The sequence below is a fragment of the Varanus komodoensis genome, unplaced genomic scaffold (assembly GCF_004798865.1).
Source record: "Varanus komodoensis strain SLA01 unplaced genomic scaffold, ASM479886v1 scaffold2, whole genome shotgun sequence".
In the NCBI taxonomy this organism is placed as follows: Eukaryota; Metazoa; Chordata; class Lepidosauria; order Squamata; family Varanidae; genus Varanus; species Varanus komodoensis.
Genome location: NW_025335568.1, coordinates 1,681,697 through 1,701,216, shown reverse-complemented (window position 1 = coordinate 1,701,216; position 19,520 = coordinate 1,681,697). Strand labels below are relative to the sequence as shown.

General features: G+C 61.5%; 1 protein-coding gene across 1 annotated transcript in view; it reads left to right on the top strand.

The window, feature by feature from the left end:
* Positions 1–19,520, top strand: part of ATP6V1B1 (ATPase H+ transporting V1 subunit B1) — a 44,169-nt gene that overhangs the window by 23,499 nt on the left and 1,150 nt on the right. The window contains exons 4-13 of the mRNA XM_044428930.1: positions 2,655–2,748; positions 7,036–7,113; positions 9,005–9,144; positions 11,024–11,125; positions 12,913–13,010; positions 14,103–14,226; positions 14,312–14,462; positions 17,721–17,803; positions 18,014–18,118; positions 19,339–19,468. Of these exons, the coding sequence (XP_044284865.1) occupies positions 2,655–2,748; positions 7,036–7,113; positions 9,005–9,144; positions 11,024–11,125; positions 12,913–13,010; positions 14,103–14,226; positions 14,312–14,462; positions 17,721–17,803; positions 18,014–18,118; positions 19,339–19,468 (1,105 nt within the window). The remainder of the gene's footprint in view (positions 1–2,654; positions 2,749–7,035; positions 7,114–9,004; positions 9,145–11,023; positions 11,126–12,912; positions 13,011–14,102; positions 14,227–14,311; positions 14,463–17,720; positions 17,804–18,013; positions 18,119–19,338; positions 19,469–19,520) is intronic.

Below are 19,520 nucleotides of genomic sequence, written 5' to 3'. Positions count from 1 at the left end.
TACGGAGTCAGGCTCACCGGCCCGGCCTCGGCCGAAGCGGCTTAGCCGGGGAGAGGGGATGCAAAGGCCGCGGGCCTGGGGCTGGGCCGGCGGGGGCAGCGCCCGGCCCGCGCCCCGGTTGGGCGCCCCCGGGGCAATGCGCAGGCACGGGGCGACAAGCCTCGCTCTGCTCGCGGAGCCTTGGAGGGCCGCCTCAGTGGGGCAGGAGGGGCGGGCGGCCGGGGCAGGAAGGCGGGCTCAGCCAAGCTCAGCCCGGGTGGCTCCTGGAAGGACGCTGGGCTGGAAGCGGCCCTCCTGAGCAGCCCCCTCTCCGTCTGGCGGTGGCAGCCCCCAGCCAGGCCGGGTCTTTCCCTGCGGCCTCAGCCTGGCCTTTGGATCGGGCGATGTGGAGTCCCAGGCGCTCCCTGGAGCTGTGGGGTCGGAGTGCTCAGCCAGCATCGCCGGGCAGTGGCCAGGGCCCCCCAGCGGAGGAGCAAGTCCACCTGGGACCATGTTGTCCAGGGCCCCTCACACCTGGAGCAGTGCTGCCACGGAGGGCATGCAAACGGAGGGTTCTCCCGGCGCCAGCTGTAGGCACGGGAAGCCACGCCTGGCAGGAGAGTGGAGGCCACGTCGGACGGGCCACTGGCGTCTGCTTTCTGTGGGAGACCCCCTCATGCAGCCAACTGGGTCTCCTGGCAGCACAGGACTGTGGGAGCTGGCCCTGCCCTGCCCGGCCCTCCAGGCGTGTGTGGGCTCTTTCACACCCAGTGCTGTGCCCCATTTTTTACGCATTTGCTTGCATGCTTAACAGGGAGCGCTGCCTGGGGGAAGCGAAGGGCCTGGGGCTGTCATGGGAGGGACCAGACACAGGCACCGGGAAGGCCTCTTGGGGAGAGCACTGCAAGCGGGGCGCCACCACCCTCCTCTAGAAGCCACCTGTCTCCTTGTTCCAAGTGGTGCGGGGGGGCCCTGCAGGTGTATTCTGATTTCTTGGCTGCTCCACTGCGGAAGGTCAAAGGGCGCAGGGCCTTGCAAGCAGCAGATCGATGCTTTTGGGACTTAGTCCGGGGGTGGGGGGGAGCCGGGCTTCTTCCTTCCGGCCTTCCGCTCGCTCGCTGCGCCCTTCCCTTCAGCCAGGAGCTGATCAGGGCGTGGCTTGATGCCCTTGCCGTGGCAACTCATCGATCGATCGGATGCTTGACTGAGCCACGGGGTGTTTCTAGTTCGGGCGCCGCTGCGGTTCTGCAGTTTGGCGGAACGGGTGACCGTCCATAGACTGGAAAAGCAGGCGCTGGAGCCGCCCTGGCGGGGCTGATGATACTCCGAACGAGTGGAGGCCGGACTAGGACCCCCCCCCCAAATGTTGCAGCGTTGCTGGGCGGCACCTCTTTTCCCCACGCCTCCCTTGCGGGCCCGGGGGCCGGAGTGTGAGCTGGTGGCCAGCTGGCTGGCCGCTCTGCTGTGGCGTCTCGCAAGCCCTGCAGGGCCTCTCGGTGACCATGGCTGCCGGGAGGCCTTTGCCAGGCCAGGTGGCACTGCACAGCCAGGTTATCCAGGTGCCGCTCGGCCAGAAAAGGGAGGGCAGCAGGAGGGCGGACCCTCAGCGTGCCACCAGTACCACCTGGAGGAGGCAGGCGATCTGCACAAGGAGAGCCTCTGGCCGCCTCTTCCTCCTCGAGTGGCTGCTGAGAAGTCTTTATCCGCCACTCCGGTGCTTCTTGGGGCAAGAGCCCACACTGACCTGAGGTTTGCCCCAGAGCGTGGTGTGCTTCCTCTGAACATGGGGGGGCGGGGGCTTTGGCTAATAGCTCTGGGCAGATCCATGCCATTCAGAGAAGAATTCGCCCGACTCTTTGTAAAGCTTCTTAACCTAGTGGCCATCAGAACATAAACAGTGCCTTGCTGGATCAGACCAAAAGTCTATTTCTCCGTCTTTTATTTATCAGTGTATTTATTTTATTTATATTCTGACGTTCTGTCAAAAAGTGGCATGAAAAGAGCTAGCGATTAAAAAAGAATTAAAAGAAATCATTATTTAAAAACAGAGCATAGAAGTAAGTATTAAAACACACTCACAGTGAAAAGGCAACAGTTCATTAAACCACCACCACCTTTGGCAACAGGACAGTTCGGACAGCAAAGTCCTGCCAAAGTCGGAGTGGCTTCACCTGCCGGCAGGACAACCAAGAAGGAGTTGACACGGCCTCACTTGGCAGGCGGTTCCAAAGCCTGCAGGCAGCCCCTTGTGTCACCGGCACGTGTGTCCCTGGAGCTGGGGGCCCCCACAGGGCCCCCCTCGAAGATGCTAGCAACCAGGAGCCTCCGAGGGCAGAGGCAGTCTGCAGGCAGCCTGGTCCCAAGGCAGTACGGGCTGTCTAGGCCAGGACCAGCGCAGGGAGCTGCTCCCAGAGACGGCCGGGGGTGCCGGGGGCACGGCTGCTGAGGGTGATCCAGGCTGGAAAAAGCCAGGGCTCCGGGGTGGCACATGGAGGAGCGAGGAGGCAGCCGTCCCTTTCATCCTTCTGGTATGAAGTTCATCCTCCCAAGCTGCAGGTCAGGCGAGCACAGGGCGAGAAAGCACCTCCCGGACCCTCCCCTCTGAACCTGCCTGGCCTCATTTGCTGCTCATCTGCTCTAATTGCCAATAATTGGATCTCCGGCCTCCTTTGCAGGTGTTTGAAGGAACATCTGGGATTGATGCAAGTAAGACATCCTGCGAGTTCACAGGGGACATTCTCCGCACACCTGTTTCCGAGGATATGCTAGGTACGTAACGCCCCATCGGGACGGAGATGGAAGGGGAACAAATTAATCTTGATATAATGCCTTGTTGCCGCATCTGCAAAAAGGGCTGTGAGTTAATCCAGCCACAAAGGAGGGTGAAAGAGCATCGGGGCGACCCTAGATCAGATGGCTTAACAAAAGGGAGGCCGGACGGACGGATGGACGGATGGCCGGACGGAGGTGAGGAAAGGCAAGGGGCCACCCAGGGTGGAGGGCCATCCTGAGGAAAGGTGTCATCCAGTGCCGGCGTGGGGGGCCGCCCTGGGGCCGCACGGCTCGAGGGCAGCCGCTCTCGCACCGGTTCCGGTGGGATGGACAGCCGTGCTTTGGCACAAGTTCTCCTTCCCTCCAGGGAGACTGCGACAGACGTGCGCCCTTCCGTCACGAGGGGGGCGGCAGCCGCGTGGATTTTGAACGTCAGGCATTTGTGAGACGCGCAGGAGGCGTGGGCTCAAAACGCAGGCGAAGGAGATGAGGCCTCGGAGAGAGCCTGGTGTGTCCTGTAACTCACCGTATTCCCAGCGATGCTCTTTTCCCAGGGAAGTCTCCTTACACAGCTTGGCAGAGGCTATGCTGATGGAGAAAGGTTGGATGTTGCCATCCAGAGAGGTCAGGAGGGCTTGTTCATTTTGGGTGGCTTTTAATCTCGCAGTTCAGCTGCTGAGATTCACTGTTAGCAAAAACAATCCCCCTCCGGTCGGTGGCTCAGGTTCATTGCCCGGAGCAAGAGGCACCGTCTTTGTCCCCTCAGTTGCAGCCTCCCCTCCAGGTCTTGCACTGGTGGCATCGCTTTGCACCAGAATCAGCCCCTTCCTCTCCCATTGGATGGCCCAGCAGTGGCGACCTCTTGCAGGACTCCACACCTGAGCCTTCCCCAAGTTGGGGCTCTCCAAATACGCCAGACTACAGCTCCCAGCATCCTCAGCCAGTCTGGCCACAGGAATCCTCACCCCCACACACCCGGAGGACACCGGCCTGGGGACAACTGACCCACTGAATTACGCTGCTTGCTTTTAGGATGGCTCCAGTCACGCACCCCGGTGTGTGCCGCACGGTTCTGCATACGCAACCTCTGGGCAGCCCGATAGGAGGGTCTTTTGTGCCGTGCAGGCCGGGCCACCATGCGCTCATCGCGGGTTAAGCGGCCCACGTTGACCTGACGACGAAATGGCCGTGGCACATGGCCCGGCGGGCTGCCCTGCGTGTCAGCAGCGGGCACAACGGCTGCGGGACGGCCTTGTGCCTTTGCGCAAGGGGGTCGTCTCAGGAGGCGGGTGCGGATGCGGCGGGCGGTGGGGGTGCAAGGGGCTGCGGCGAAGAGCCGAGTGGCCGGGCGCTGGCTCTCCAGAGCGACTGGAGCTCTTGCGTGCGCAGGTGCCTCGGACTGCCCAGAGAGTCCTTCCTCTTTCTCTTTCACCTCCTCTCCTCCTCCTCCTCCTCCTCTTTTGTGCTTCAGTGATGTGTGTCTAAGACAAACGGAACGTGCCTGAACACCAAGGTTACTGGCCTTTCATGGTCCGCGGCTCCTTCGCCCCATTTCCATTTCTGCATTGATCTTCATTTGCTGTGACAACAGCAATGCTTTTTCTCCCGTCCCTCTTAAAGGACCGGAAGAAAGCAGCATACTGGGGGTCTTGCCAGTCGCGGGGAGGGGGGAGGATGAGTGCAGCTGTATTGATTTGTTCCTGGCCGTGGCTGATAACCAATCTATAGGGGGCGGGGCTGGGGGAACAGCAATGCACAGGAGAGAACGAGGGGTCTCTGGTGGAAAGGTTAAGCAGGCCACCCAGGGGCTCGGTGCCTTGAAGCATGTGCTCTGCAGTGTCCGTGTACTAAAGCCCAGAGTGTGGGAAACAAACAGCATGAACTTGAACTCTTAATACGGGAGGGGGAATGCGACTGGACAGGTGTAACTGAAACTCGGTGGGCCGACTCCCGGGGCCGGCATTCAGCCACCGAAGGGCAAACTGTCCCGGAGGAACAGCAGGAACGGAAAGGGCGGTGGAGGTGCGCTCTGTGTGTTGAAGAGCCACGTCACTGCGCAGAAATGCTTAGGGGCCCCCTTGAGAGCATCGGGGTGAACAGCAATGGCGCGAGGGATAAGAGGAGCAGAGTGGCGGGGTCTCTTACCAACCACCTGCCCGAGGAGCAGGTGAGGATGACCCCTTTGGACAGCAAGGCGCCAGCGTGTCAAGGAGGGGCGCTGTTGCCATTAAGGGGGGCTTCAGTGTCCCCGGTATCTGTTGGGAGGCACGTTCTGCCCAACGGGGTCCCGCCAAGAGATTCCAGCATCTGCTGCTGGCAACTTCCTCCGACGGAAAGCGGAGGGCGGGACAAGAGGAACGGCCCTCCCAGACTCGGTGCAGGGAAGTCCCGGTGGCCAAAGGGGCGGCTGCGGGAGCTCAGGGGGATCCCGTCCGCGGATCCTTGGTTCTAAAGGGAGCAAAAGGGGGGCAGCCAAACACGCACCCGGGACTTCGAGGGAGCCAATTTTAATGAACTCAGAACAATGATAAGCCGAGTCCCACGGCAAGTGACTGTAGTGAGAAATGGAGTCCAAGAGAGGTGGGATTTTTTTAAAAAGGAAATTCTAAAGGTACAATTGCAAATAATTCCAACCAGGAAAAAGAAAGCCCATGAAGCTTCACAAAAAGCTTAAGGATGCTCTGAAAAGAAAAAGGGACATATTTGGGAAGGCCCATCCACGAAGGAAAAATGCAGGCAGGTAGCACGGAATTGAAGGGATGGTGTCAGGCAAACTAGGAGTGAATTTAAGCTAGCGATGGATGCTAAAAGCAACAAAAAAAACCCTTCTTTAGATATGTCCAAGGTAAAAGACAGAGGGAAGAATGAGGGGTACTCATCTGGAGTCCTGTGTCCAGTTCTGGGCCCCTGCACTGCAGAGTCTGTGCTGAGCGGGGGCTGGACTAGATGACCTCTGTGGTTCTGTCCAGCTCCACAATTCTGTGATTTGAAAGGGAAATGCCCAGCCTGGAACCCAGAGCCTTCCTTTCTCTCGCTCGCTTGTCGGGATCTACGTATCTCCTGCCTGCCCAGGCAGCTCATAAGCAGATAAAGCAAGGCATGGCAACAGAATGTTGTTTAAGACAGTCCAATCGGGTTAAAGCAAACAAGCCCAGAAACTAAAATGGCGAACTGGCAGAACGCTGAATACAATCAAAAGGTTTAGAAAGGTCTACTTAAGAGTTGGCCTTTGGGGGTCATTCGCACATGCGTAGTGCTGCGTGGCAGCTGGGCAGGGCCTGGGGGGTCCGTCCAGTTGTGGGGAGGGCGTCAAACCAGCTACCCCCAAAGCTACTCTTCAAAGCAGGGGCCCCCAAACTTTTTAAACAGGCGGCCAGTTGGCAGGTGCCGGGGGGGGCTGTGGGCCACCAAGGCTGCTCCGATGTCAGAGACAGTCTGCCTATGCACCCTAGTTGCTGGGGAGCATGGGCAGGTGGTGCCATGGTACCCATGTGCTGCTCGCAGTTCTTCCTTGGGAAGCGGGTTGGCCAGCGTGGGTGGAGATCAGGTTTCCTTGCTTCTGAGGTTGCGCGTTCCTCACTTGGATCCCGTGGAGTGGTTTATAAATGTTAGGAAGGACAGACGGTTGGACAGAAGTTAAAGAGCTGTGAGGAAGCAAACAAAGCGCTCATTTGAACCACTCCAGTCCTGCCCCCCCCCCCCCACGGACTGACTGCTGCAGCGAGTTTAATTTTGGAACATGCCGCTCCAGCGCCAGCGTGGCCTCGGGGCACGGCAAGAGCCGAGACGTTGGCTGGACACCCGGCCCATCGCCAGCTGCGAGAAAGACCCTCGCGGCTCGGCCTGCTCACGCTTCCGTGGGAGGCAGTCCCGCTGAAGCCCCGCTCTCGTGGCCCCCCGACGAGGGGCGGACGGACTGTGGCAGAAGCCGTGGGACGCGCGTTTGCTTCGCGCTGCCGCGGTGGAGCGGGGCCGCCCTCCGACCCGGCTTGTGCGGGGCCCTGTGTCGGGGGGCGCGCGGGGGGGCTGCCGCTCAGCCTCGCACGCCGGATCCAGCGGGACCGGTGTGGCACAGGGCCTGGGTGGCGGGATGGGCGGCCCCACTCGTGGGGGGGCCCTCAGCTCAGCTCTTGGGCTGGCAAGGCACCACTCTGGGCTGCTGTCAAATACAGGTCCGGTGGCACCCTACTTTAAGTCGGGGGGCTGAAGGAGGTGGTCCTTGGGGACCCCGCCCTCCCCTCCTCTGCAACCCGTTTCCAGCAGCGCGTCCGGCTTTTCTTGCAGGCCGGGTCTTCAATGGCTCTGGGAAGCCGATCGACAAAGGGCCGATGGTGATGGCGGAGGACTTCCTGGACATTAACGGTGAGCCCCCGTGATCCGCGCCGGGGGAAAGCGGGCTCCACGGGGCTCGTCTGGGGCACAGCCTGGGGCTACTCAGGAGCCGCCGGGGCTCCCAGGGTGGGTGGAGACACTGCCTCTGTCCCAAGGAAGCCAGGGCTCCCCGCCCTTCCAAATGCCGCCCCACGTAGCGGGACAGAGGCCGCTGCCGGTCGGCGAGGAAGCCCTCGGCTTCCCAAGAGGAGGAGGAGGGTGCTGGTGCCGGAGGGCTTTCATTCAAGGGGCCGCCATAAGTCGGAGATGGCTTGATGGCGTGTGGGGGGCCGCAAGAGCGAAAGCCGAGGAATCCTGTTTCGATACGAACCGTCACTGAAGCTTCACTGGAGGGTGCCAGTTTAAAAAAGCAAACCCCATGTCAGGATTCTAGTTCTTAGGCTGGAGACAAAAGCTTCCAGGTGAAACAGCATCAGCAGGCAGTGCAGACGCTACATGTGGTTTCTGTGGGGCTCCCCACGGGCCTGGAGGTGGGGCCTGGAAGCAGACCTCCAGAGGTGGGGAAGATGCAGTCCCGCAGGTGTTGCTGGAACTCAGCTCCCAGCAGGGATGATAGGCTTTGTAGTCCAAGAGCCACCGGAGCGCCAAATGTTCCCATTCCTCCTATGGGGGCTAAGAACCGCGGACAGAGGGATATCCTGGTCAAATACCAGATGTTTCAGGTTATAGCTCCCCTAAGCCCCAGCTGTTGAGCATGCATGCTGAGGCTGATGGTTGCTGTGGTCAAAACACATGCAGGGGCCAGCCGTCGCAAGTCTGGCTGCCGTCAGCTCTGCAGAGTCAGCGCACGTTTTGTTCGCTCTGCTCCAAGGGAGAACGTCTTTGTGCTTCCAGGGGCCCTTCGAGCGGCACCTCCGCCTGCTGCTGAGCAGGAATGGCGCTCCTGACTCAGTGGAGTGGGGGGGGGAGCCAGCCTTCCCAGCAGGGAGCCCCCCGCTTCCCGAATCCCACGAAAATGGCAAGGCGCAGAGCGGCTGCATAAACACTTACGGGGTCCACTCGTGTTTGGGCTGTACCACTTCAGAGGTCCTGCAGCTGCGACTTAACTTCCTCAGGGAGAACCAGTGCCAAATCATGGTGGCGTCGTGGTTGAGAGCGAGGGACTGGCACTCAGGGGATCCGGGTTCGAGTCCCCGCTCAGCCATGGAGCCAACTGGGTGACTCTGGGCCAGTCACAGACGCTCGGCCCAGCCTACCTCACAGGGTTGTTGTTGTGGGGATAAGATGGAGGAGGAGAACGATGTAAGCTGCCTTGAGCCCTTTGTAGGAAAAAGGCAGGATATCAGTCGCATGCTTCCTTTGCATTACAAGAAAGTAAAACAGCCCTTCCTCCTCCGCCATTCTCCGGAGTCTCACAAGAGGTGCACTTGCCGCCCCCAATGTACGCAGAGGAGGAGGCGGCCTGAAGGGGACCAGAGCATCTCTGGCGAGCTTTTGGATAGTAGTTCAGGGGCAGGTGCTTTAGGAGCTCCCGGAAGCAGAGGCTCCGTCGCTGACCCTTTCCCGATCGCTGCGCAGCCTGGAAGGGCTCAGGGCCACGCTCGCTCGGGTCAAAAGCGCCTGAGGCAGGGATGGAAGCTTGTCCCGTGGGGAAGGTCTCTGCGCGTCGCACCCATGGGTGTCGCGCCTGCGCAGTGCCCGTCTCCGCCAGCCTCGCGCGGCCGTCCCTGTCCCTGACCGAGGGTTTTCCAGATGCATCAGGCTGCCATCCCTGGCCACCCAGCGCTGGCTGGAGCTACGGCAGCTGCAGACCCACACATCTGGGGGACCCCAGGTTGGGGAGGCCAGCTGCTGCAGAGGGGGCTCTCTGCCTCCCCCCCCCCCCGCATCCCAGCAGCTGGCTCCGGCTCTCCTTCTCCAGGCCAGCCCATCAACCCGCACGGGCGCATCTACCCGGAGGAGATGATCCAGACGGGGATTTCCCCCATTGACGTCATGAACAGCATTGCCAGGGGGCAGAAGATCCCCATCTTCTCCGCAGCGGGCCTCCCCCACAACGAGGTACGCGGCACCCCACAGCGCCTGGCTCACGGGGCCCGTTTCCAGGACCTGCCACCCCGCAACCCACCCCCTGCTCCGCCTGGCCGGGTGTGCTTCAGGGACGGAAGGGGGCTCTGGCGCAAGCGAGTCCTTGCCTTCTCTCTCTGAAAGGAGAGGAGCTGTGCTCCGGAAGCGCGTTGCGAACTGAAGCTGGCCAAGGCACGGGAGGTCCCAGACCCCACCGGGCAGGCAGGGCACGTGTGAAGGCAGACTCCCAGCGTGGGGATCATGGGGAAGCCCCCCCTGCTCCTCTAAACCTCAGGAGACCTAAACTGCGCCCAGCTGCACCGACTACTTTCCAAAGAGTTGGGTGCTGGACCTCCAGCCCGCCTTGAAATCCCATCCTGTGACCCTCCAGGGCCATTTGCACTCTGCACATCCACAGAAACACTCTTGCTGCAAAACGACTAATAGCTGGGGGGTCAGGTCCTGGCACAGGCCAACCCCCCCTTTCGGGTGCTGACGTCCCGCCAACCCCCTCCGAAGGCAACGCAGAAGAGCCAGAGAAGAGGGCGGGGGGGGGGGCTTCCCACCGCAGTTGCCAAGTGCAACGAGGCTCTCAGAGCTGACAAGAGCAGAAGCGCCCGGCTGAAATGCCAGGCCTTGTCAGCCCCGATTGCTGCGGCAGCGCAGCCCTGCCCTTTGATGAACCCGAAATAGCAGGGCTGCTCCCCGCGCACCGGGGGTCGGGCTGGCCCTGCGCCCAATGAGGGAAGCGGCTGCCTTCCACTCCTCAACAACAGCAGTGGGCATGTGTGTGCTCCCGCACACGCACCAAGGAGCACAATCGGCTGGAAAACACACCTTGACAGATTGGGAGTGACAGATGAAAGTGAATATGATAAACTCGAGGTCTGGGGTGGCGAGCGCTGCAGGAGCAAAGGGTGCAGAGGAGACCGGGGGGCTGGAAACTCCCTGCTCTTCCCCAGTTCCCCAGGGGCGCGGGGGCACTGTACTCCCCACCAGCGCCGTTGGCATGTTTTATTTTCATTTGTTTATTTGACTTAGAAACTGAGCGAGTCAGAAGGGGCCTTCTGGGCCATCTAGTCTGGCTTCTGGGCCTTCTAATCTGGCTTGAGCAGAGCCCCAACCAGCTCTGCTCATGACATGCTCGCCATTTATAAAACTGCACCCGATATTCCCAAGCAGGACTCTCTGGGAGGTGTGCATCAGGACGTGTTTGGTTTTAGCACCCATCAGCAAGACGTGAGTGCCCCCAAGCATGTGCAGAGGGCCCTTTTTCACAACTGCGGAACCAAACAGTGACCATCCAACGGTGGCCTTAGGCAGCGGGTTAAGGGAGGAAAGTTTTGAGGAAGCTGCCGATTCCACGCCAGGCGGCACAAATGGAGCGAAAGGGGCGACCAGGCGCTCGGCAGGCCAAGCCGTCCCTGCTGCTAATGGGACACAAACTCCAGACCGGGCAGAATGTTCGGCCTTGAATGCGAGTTCTGACATTTCCAGAGCGATCGTGCTTTTTTTCCTGAAATTGGGAGCTGCAGCGAGCCGTTACACAAGTCAGGTCTCCTCCACAAATAAATTAGGAGCATGTGCTGGACCCCCCCCCACCCATTCCAGCTCTACCGTCTCTGTAAGCCATACGGCCTGGCATATTCATTTATGCTAATGTATGCGAATGAGCAGGGCTTCCTCGCTCCCCCCGCCCTCCTGGGGTGCCTCGGAACCCCCCTGCTGGCCCTGGGAGGAACTGCGGGCACGCGGCCTTCCCTTCGCTGCTGCCCCGCGTTGTGCGCGGCGCCCGAGGGGGCCCGTGCTGCGCCCACCCGTGGCTCCTTTCCTCCTCGTGACGTGGGCTTGCTCTCCTCCTCGCACGCCTCAGATTGCGGCTCAGATCTGCAGGCAGGCCGGGCTGGTGAAGAAGTCCAAGGGCGCCCTGGATTTCCACGAGGATAACTTCGCCATCGTCTTCGCTGCCATGGGGGTGAGTCGCTCTTCCCAGAGCACCTGGTCTCTCGCTGCCCCTGGCCGTCCAAGGGCGAGCTGCCGGCCGCACCGGGGCCCACGCGAGCCGTGCTCAGGGGAAAGGGCTGCGGGGATTGGCCCCCCTTGCGCAGCACGAGCCTCTTTTGGGCGTGAGAGGTTGCGCCTTGAGGGTGGTGTCCTGGGGGTGCCCCCCCTTTCCTATTCATGCCTGACACACGAGGGACTCAGGGACACGAAAAAAATGACAACACACGAGCCGCCCCCTTTTCAGAGGAACTGGGCCGTCTGGCAGCTCGTCTGAGCCACGCGCGAGCATTTGAAGCCTCCCACTGCATCAGGCGGCCGCTCCGTCCGTTCCCAAGCCTTACGCAGAGCTCGCTCCGCAGGAGGCCCCGGCGGGATGCCCCCTCGCCGCCCGCCGGGCAGCAGCTCTGGCCGTGCGGGAGCATCCCAAGGAAAAGCGGGCTGGACCGGGGAAGGGTGCCCTCCGCGCCGCTCGCTTCCCCGGCTCAGCCTCCCCAGGCTGGCGGGCAGTGGGCGAATCGGCGGCACCTTGCTCCCCCTGGTGGGCAGTCGCGCCCTTGCAGGCGGCCCCGGTCGCCTCTCCCGCCCCGGTCCATACATGTCAGTTCGCAGCTCGGCGGCCCTCATCTGTGGGTCCCCGGAGCGCCAGGCTGGGGAGCCCGCTCTGAGTACCACCTCCAGGCAGCCAGGATCCCTCCAGATGGGTCTGGCTGCGGCTCCCACCCTGGCAGTGCCACAGCCCCCCGCCCCCCCCGCCGGGGCATAGAAACATAGAAACAGCGAGTCAGAAGGGGTCTCCCGGGCCATCTAGTCTGACCTCTGGCACCAGCCGGCCCCGCTCACGACATGCCCACCATGTGCACGTCCAGCCTGTACTTGAACACCCGCACTGAGGGGGCCTCAACCACCTCCCGGGGAAGCCCATTCCACACCCTCAGGGTCCTGACTGTCAGGAAGTGCTTCCTGGCATCCCAATTGGACCTTGGCCCCCTGAGCTTGGCTCCCTTGGAGCGCGTCCTGCCTTCCTCTGCAGGGGAGAACAGGTCTCTCCCCATCTCCATGTGACAGCCCTCTGGCTGGGGCATCCACAGGACCACGGCCAGAGGGCCAAGCTGGCCATCGAGTCGATTTGCAGGGGGATGGATCGCCTGTGTGCTGCCCCCTCTGCTCTGCCCAGGACCCCCAGTTCAGAGGGCTGCAGGCACCCTGTCGGCCTGGGCCCCCACGCTGCGGCCTTGTGCAGACTCGGCTGGACCAAGTCCTGTGGTTCCCTCCGTTCTCCAGCCAGCCCTGCTGGGCGGTGCCAAGACCAGCAAGGCCTATTCTTGCAGCATTTTAATGTAAGTATTTCTTTCACTTTGACGGCTGCTGCACTGTTCCCCGGTCTGCAGGGACTCTGAGGGCAGCTTACGAATTAGACTATTAAAAGGTCTATCTTTGCAAGTTAGGCTATTTAAAAAAAGGAAAAGAAATTACCAGCACCAAGAATACCACCAATAAAACTCCAGAAGGCTTCCGTTCTGCGCATGGACATCATTTATGTCTTCAGTTCAAAACACAAACAGACCCTCCAAGCAACTTTTAACCCAGTCAGTTGCCCCTGGAAGCCCTAGAGGTAGGACAGGAAGGAGATGGCCCAGGCCCTGGAGTCTGTTGCCGGTACACTGCCCCTGCACATGGAAGTTCCACGGAACCAGGACCTTACCTTGTCCGCGAGTTGCTCCACAGACTCACTGCTCTCTTTTGTCCTGTACCTGGCAGGTGAATATGGAAACTGCCCGTTTCTTTAAGTCAGACTTCGAGGAGAACGGCTCAATGGAGAACGTCTGCCTCTTTCTGAACCTGGCCAACGACCCCACGTGAGTGAGCCTCCAGCGGGCCATTCCATCCGTCCGTCCATCCGTCTGCCTGCCTGCCACCTGTCCATTTATTACATTGCTGTGCCGCCCAACAGCTGAAGCTGGCCCAGGCTGTGCTTCTGGGGGGCATGCACTGGCCCCAGTTCCAGAGCCCAGCACTGGGGCATCCAGCTTAAGCCACACTAAATGCCTCACTGAAGCGAGCAGGCGCTCCTTCCAGCAGATCCCTAAGCAAACAGCGCCTTGCATTCTCGCCAAAGCTTTACCCTGCCCCCAGTTTCCTCTAATTCCAGATCCTTTCACAACTACAGGGTAGAAATGTTTTAATTACATTAAAATTAGAAATTAAATCCAGGGGTGTGTGAGGAAGCAAATCTGATGGGCTTCATGGTCTTTTTAGTCTTTATATACCACCCCATTCCCAGGCTCAGCTCGGCCCGGGTCCGCTTTGCCACCCCCTGCGCCCAAACTGCTGGCAGCGCACCCACCCAGCCAGCGGGGCGGTCAGCAGGAGTCGCGCCCCAGGCCCTGCGCAGCCCCCCCCCCACGCCCAGCCTTTCTCGGCTGCCGCTTTGCCGGGGAAGAAGGTTGCCCACAGGGGCTTGCTGGGCAGAGAGCCCCTCCAGCCGAGCGGGTCCCTCTTCCTGCGGGAGGGGGATGCCAGCTCTGCAAGCGTTGAGCCTCGAGTGCCGGTGGGCTTCCTCTCGCTCGGCTCAGCTCGCTTTCTCAGCCTGGGCCGAGCTGGAGAGGAGGTGCACAGATGCGAGAGGGGCGGAGTCTGTTTGGGTTCGACCCAGCCCTCCATCACTGGTTGAAGGGATGCGGATGGTACCACCTGACTGGCAGCAACACATCGGCACGACACCCAGCGGAAGAGGGAGACGGAGGCGTGAAAGCAGGGCTGCAGCTTTATTTATTTATTAAATAAATAACAGTGCACGGGGTTGTGGGTATCTTGACTCCGTTGTCAGTCCAAAGGCAGACCGGAGCCAAGAAATGTGAAGAAGTCGAAGGCTCGGAAGGGCAGCCGTGAAGACCACGAGCGAGGTCCTCGGATGGCAGGTCGTTTCATCAGCCGCCTGTCTCCCCCAGGATCGAGCGCATCATCACCCCCCGCCTGGCCCTGACCACGGCCGAGTTCCTGGCCTACCAGTGTGAGAAGCATGTGCTCGTCATCCTGACGGACATGAGCTCTTACGCCGAGGCGCTGCGCGAGGTCAGTGGGGCGGCCGGGCGGGTGCCGGTGAGGGAGCTGGGGCAGGGGCCGCACGGTGCCTTCACGACTCTCCCTCTTTTGCCAGGTCTCGGCGGCCAGGGAGGAGGTGCCCGGACGGAGGGGCTTCCCGGGGTACATGTACACTGACCTGGCCACCATCTACGAGCGCGCCGGACGCGTGGAGGGCCGGAACGGGTCCATCACCCAGATCCCCATCCTGACCATGCCCAACGACGGTGAGCGGAGCCGGGGAGTGCCGGCTGCCCGCCCTGCAGGGAGAGGCGGCAGTTTAAGTCCGTGTTGGTTCCCAAAGGGGCCACGGCGTAGGGAGCGCAGGGCGGCCGTTAGGAAAGGGGGGGCGCTGCCGAGCTCGCTGGAGCTCAGCACTGGCTGCTCGGCGGTGGCAGCCAGCAGTATTTTCCGGGATAGCTCAGGGAGCGGGATTCCTTCAGGCTCGGTCTGGCTCATGCAGTAGGAGGAGAGGCTGGCTTCTGCCCTGGGGGGCACGGCCCTCCCCTGCACGGGTGACGTGGCCTGTGGCTTGGGTCACCCCGGGGGTGCGGGCCCCCTCCGAAGCCCAGGTGGCTGGCTCCGGGGGGCCGCCAAGAGAGCCCTTCCGGGGGCTCCCCTCGTGCCCGCAGCCCAGCACGTGGTGGGGGGCTTCTGCTTTCCCCAGGCAGCCCTGTCCCTCTCATTGTGCCAAGGGCTTCACTGCAGCCGTGGCCCTTGGTCCCGCCGGCAGGGATGGTGGAAACCGCAGCCTGGCCGTCTGGAGGGCGCCCCGTCGCGAAGGGCTGGCCGCGTGGGCCGCCTCTCCCTGCAGCCTCTCCCCTGCAGCCAGGCCTTCCCCGAAGCTCAGCCTCCTCCCGAGCCGGAGGGCTTTGGGCTGGCCCACTCAGCGAGGGTCCTGCAGGGCACGGCCGGGCCACGGTGCGGCCTGCAAGCGTGCGCTTGGGCTGCGCACTGGGCCGGAGGGATCCCGAGGGAAGAGGGGTCTGGAGCGCAGCGCAGCCGAGATGGCGTTCGTGCCTGTCCGTGCCGTCTTCCCAGAGCAGCATTTCTTCCCGCTCGGTTTCTCCCAGAGGGTTCCCTCCAGCCTTGCATCCCTTCTCGGAAGAAGAGCAGACGGGGCGGCACTGTTTTGGAGGGCGGGAGGGAGGGGGGGTGGCTTGGCTGCTCCTTGGCGCCTGCCTGGCCTGCACTTTCAGCTGGGGAGGGCGACCTGCAGCCCGCACTTGCCCACGGCCGGCCGGCCGGCCTTGATGTGGCCGCAAGCCCCGCCCACTTCCCCCAACCTTGCCCCAGAAAACCCCATTCTTCTGGCGCAGGTGGGAGCAGCGCTGGGGTGGGAGCCTGGCCGGAGCCATGGGCGCATTTAGCCTCCCTCCCCCGTCCGTGCAGCTCGGAACATGGTTTCCCTGTCGGTAATGTTCGCACGGACGTGTGCGCAAGCATTTGCATCCAGCTTTCCCCCAGAGCAAAAAAGGTGCGCATGCAGCCCGGGGCCAGCCAATGACCCACCCTGCCCAGGACTGTCCTCCTCGGCTCCCCTGCCCCGCGTGAACTGGTCAGAGGGTTAGAAACAGAGAATCAGAGTGAGTCAGAAGGGGGCTCCCAGGCCACCTAGTCTGACCCCGGCTCCAGCCGGCTCCGCTCAGGACATGCCCGCCATGTGCATGTCTCGGTTCTGCCACTGTAATCAAGCCTGTGATTTTCATGAGGCTGCCCAAAAGCCACCTCGCCCTCTCGGGAAGAGCAGCCCAGAAGAGCCCCGCTCCACGGCCGAGCCAAGCCAGCCAGCCTTGCTTTTCAAAGGGAAGTTCGGCTGTTCCTCTTTTGGCGGAGCAGCAAGAAATGGGAACTGGGCAAGTGAAAGCACGTTTCAGTTCCTTACTGGGAATTCCACAACGTCTCCAGTTCCCAGTTTTATCCATCAGCAGGGTCGAAACGCGGGGTAGGATGAGACACGTGGCTGTTTCTGCAGAGAGGGACGCCTTGCAAGTTCCTGGGGTGCAGGGAGGAGGGGGAGCGCTCTCGCCCCTTGACCCACGCAGGCTGCCCCTCTGCCCCCTAGAAAGAACACCGAGCTGGAGGGAGGGAGCGGGGGAGGCTGGCCTGGCGCCCTCCAGTGGCCACAGAAGAAGCGGCTGCAGGAAGCCTGCTTCCCTTCCGCCCTCGCTCTGCGCCAGCCGTGCTGCCGCACGCCTGGGGTACCCTCCTCTGGGTCAGAGGATGCGGAAACTCAGGCTGGGGGGCAAGCCCGGCCCCCCGTGGCCATGCCCCCCCTGCCGCCCGCCCCCAATACTGGCCCTTTGGCCCCAGCCCGGCTTTCGTGCAGCCCTTGCCCTGTGCCCGGCGCAGGAGGGCCTCTTCTGCAGCAGCGCCGCAGCATGACAAGCTGCAGGGCCCTCGAGTCGAGCCCCCTCCGGCTCGCTCCACCCTGCGGCCGGCCGGCCTCCAAACTGCCCGGTCTTCACAGCCCGCCCAGCTCTTGGCAACTCAAGGCGCCAGAGCCCTCGATGGAGCCGATCCATCCCCCGTGAGGCCCTCCTTCTGCCTTCGAGTTTGCCTAACACGACGGTCTTCCCCGCAGAGCTTGCCTTCCCGTGATGAGCCTGAAGAACCACGGCTCCAGTTTTGTGAGCTGTGATTCCAGGGCAAGCTCCGGCTTGTTCTGATCTAGGACCCCCTTGTCTGTCCGCCCGTCGGTCCACAAAGCCCTCCTCCAGCACCAGGTTTCGGATCGGCAGTCTCCTTCCAGCCCCCTCTCTTCACTCTGCAGCTTCCACACCCATCCACAGCGGGTGATCTTGGCCTTGGTCTCCAGTGGATGGTCTTCTCCAGTTCCTTCATTGCCGCCCTTCTGAGTCTCAGTCCTCTTGGGACTTCTTGGCTGCCGCCCCCTCTGAACGGGTGGCTGAGCCAAGGCGTCCAAATGCTTCCACAAGTTCGGTGCCTTCCCTGTGGACAGCAGAGTTGTCCAGGTCTTCCTAGTCGTGATTTTGGGGGCTTGAAATGCAGCTGCAGCCCTGCTTCTGCGAGCGATGAACACTGAATCCATTGCCGCTTTCCGCTCCGCCTGCATCTCCTCCTGCCTGGCGCATCTTCTGCCCATTTCACTCTGGCTTCCGCTGATCCTGATCCGGCGTTCCTTACGTCAGCGTGTACTTTGGGGCCTCGCCCCGGGGACCCTTAGGGCCACTCGCACCAGGGCTGTCAGCGGCAACTGAGAGCAGCTCAGGCAGAGCCGCCTTCCCCATCCCTGCCGCTGGCGATCCGCCTCCGGAGGTGCCAGCAGGGAGAAAGCGGGGGCTCTGCGCACGCCACGCATTGCACTTCCACGCGGCCTCAGACCGCCCCCCCACGCGTGCCCCGGCAGGGGGCCCCAGGAAGCGCAGCACGGTTGGCATACAGACTGCCCCGGGGGGGGGGGGGGCGCCGCTCGCAGGGCCAACGACTGAAAGGTCCCCCCGCCCTGGTTTTGTCCTCGGCAGATATCACTCACCCCATTCCCGACCTGACGGGCTTCATCACCGAAGGGCAAATCTATGTGGACAGGCAGCTCCACAACCGTCAGGTGAGTCCCCCACCTGGGGCCGGCCTTCCCCCTCTGGTCCTCCTGCTGCCGCTGCGCCTGCCCCCGGGCAGAGGGAGGTGGGGTTCCTCCTGAAGCCCTTCCCTAGGGCCGGCCCCGGCAGCATCTCCACCCAGGGCTCCGCACCCACGCCCTGCATTTCCACAGCAGGCGCGCTAATGCTTCTGTGTTCGCACGCTCCCTCGCCCACAGATCTACCCCCCCATCAACGTCCTCCCGTCCCTCTCCCGTCTCATGAAGTCCGCTATTGGAGAGGGCATGACCCGGAAGGACCACGGAGATGTTTCCAACCAGCTGGTAAGCTTTCTCGAGTCCCTGTGGACTCGTTTCAGTCGCTCAACAGGGATGAAAGTGACCCGCCCGTAATATAATGCACCGCACTCCTGTTGCCAAGGATGGGGAGGCATCGGACTGCACAGGAAGTTACTTCACACACACACGGTTAGCTTGTCTTTTGGTGAGCAGTTCACCTACTCTCCTGAAACACAAAAGCAGTCCTGGAAGTTTTCTGGCCACATCACCAGGCGCTGAGGATGGCCTGCCATCCGTGCTTCACGGTCGTTCCACCGGCAGGGGCTTTTGCATTCTCGTGGTCTTTCTTTCTCCGCTTGTTAAGTGAGTAATAAGAATTTCCAGAGGGCTGGCTGTGTTAGTCCGTTGCACCAAAAACGATGAAAACTCATGTGGCACCGTAAAGATTAACACATTTGCCATGGCAGACACTTTCCTTGACTAAAGTCTGTTTCAGCAGATGAGAACAGTGGTGTGCTGAGTTACCGAGGGAGAGAGAGGCCCGTGTTTGTGGTGGTGGTGGTGCTGAGATGCGGAATGCACGGATAGTGCTAAGTTGTCTGCGGCCGTCACACGTGCCTACCATTATTCCGATGCACTCCAAGTGCATTGTAGGCAGCACCAGAAGAGTTTCCGGCACATTTGAGGACCCGCTGCAGACTGCCCAGGGAGCCTCAGCCATGGGGTGGGATTGAAATGAAAATCATACAGATCACAACGAGAGCAGCGGCACTGCTTGTCTTGGGACCTTAGTGGGCTTGCTTTTTAACAGAAGGAGCTTTGGAAGGGAGAATTCAGTGCAGTGAGCTGGTGCAGCCCGGGGGACCATTCACACTTTCACTGTTTTGAATCACTCTCATCACAAATGTATAAACACTGCTTACAAACACACACACGCAAATAACGTTCAAAACTGCTTTACAGTGGGGCAATTGCTTTTCATGCAGAGCGTGTATATACTAGGCAAAAATGCAGTGCATGCATTAAAAGGAATATACACAAAAATCGACTCGTCTTGCAGACATTTAAAGAAGGCACCTTCTTGAGGGTCGGGATAAACCAGGCTTGAGGCTGGAGAAGCTCAGGGCAAGCCAAGCTTGAGATGGAGAAGTGGGACGCGGGGAGCAGCCCAGGTGGCTGGGGCAGCCGGTCTCCCTGGGGGCGGCTGCTTCCCGCCGTGGCCCGGGCAGGACTCTGAGCGCCCCCCCCCGTGCGTTTCTGCGCAGTACGCCTGCTACGCCATCGGCAAGGACGTCCAGGCCATGAAGGCGGTGGTCGGGGAGGAAGCCCTGTCGGCGGACGACCTCCTGTACCTGGAGTTCCTGCAGAAGTTTGAGAAGCAGTTCATTGCACAAGGTTGGTAGGGGGGGAAGCCACATCCGGCGAGCTCTGGCCTGGGGGGACCGTT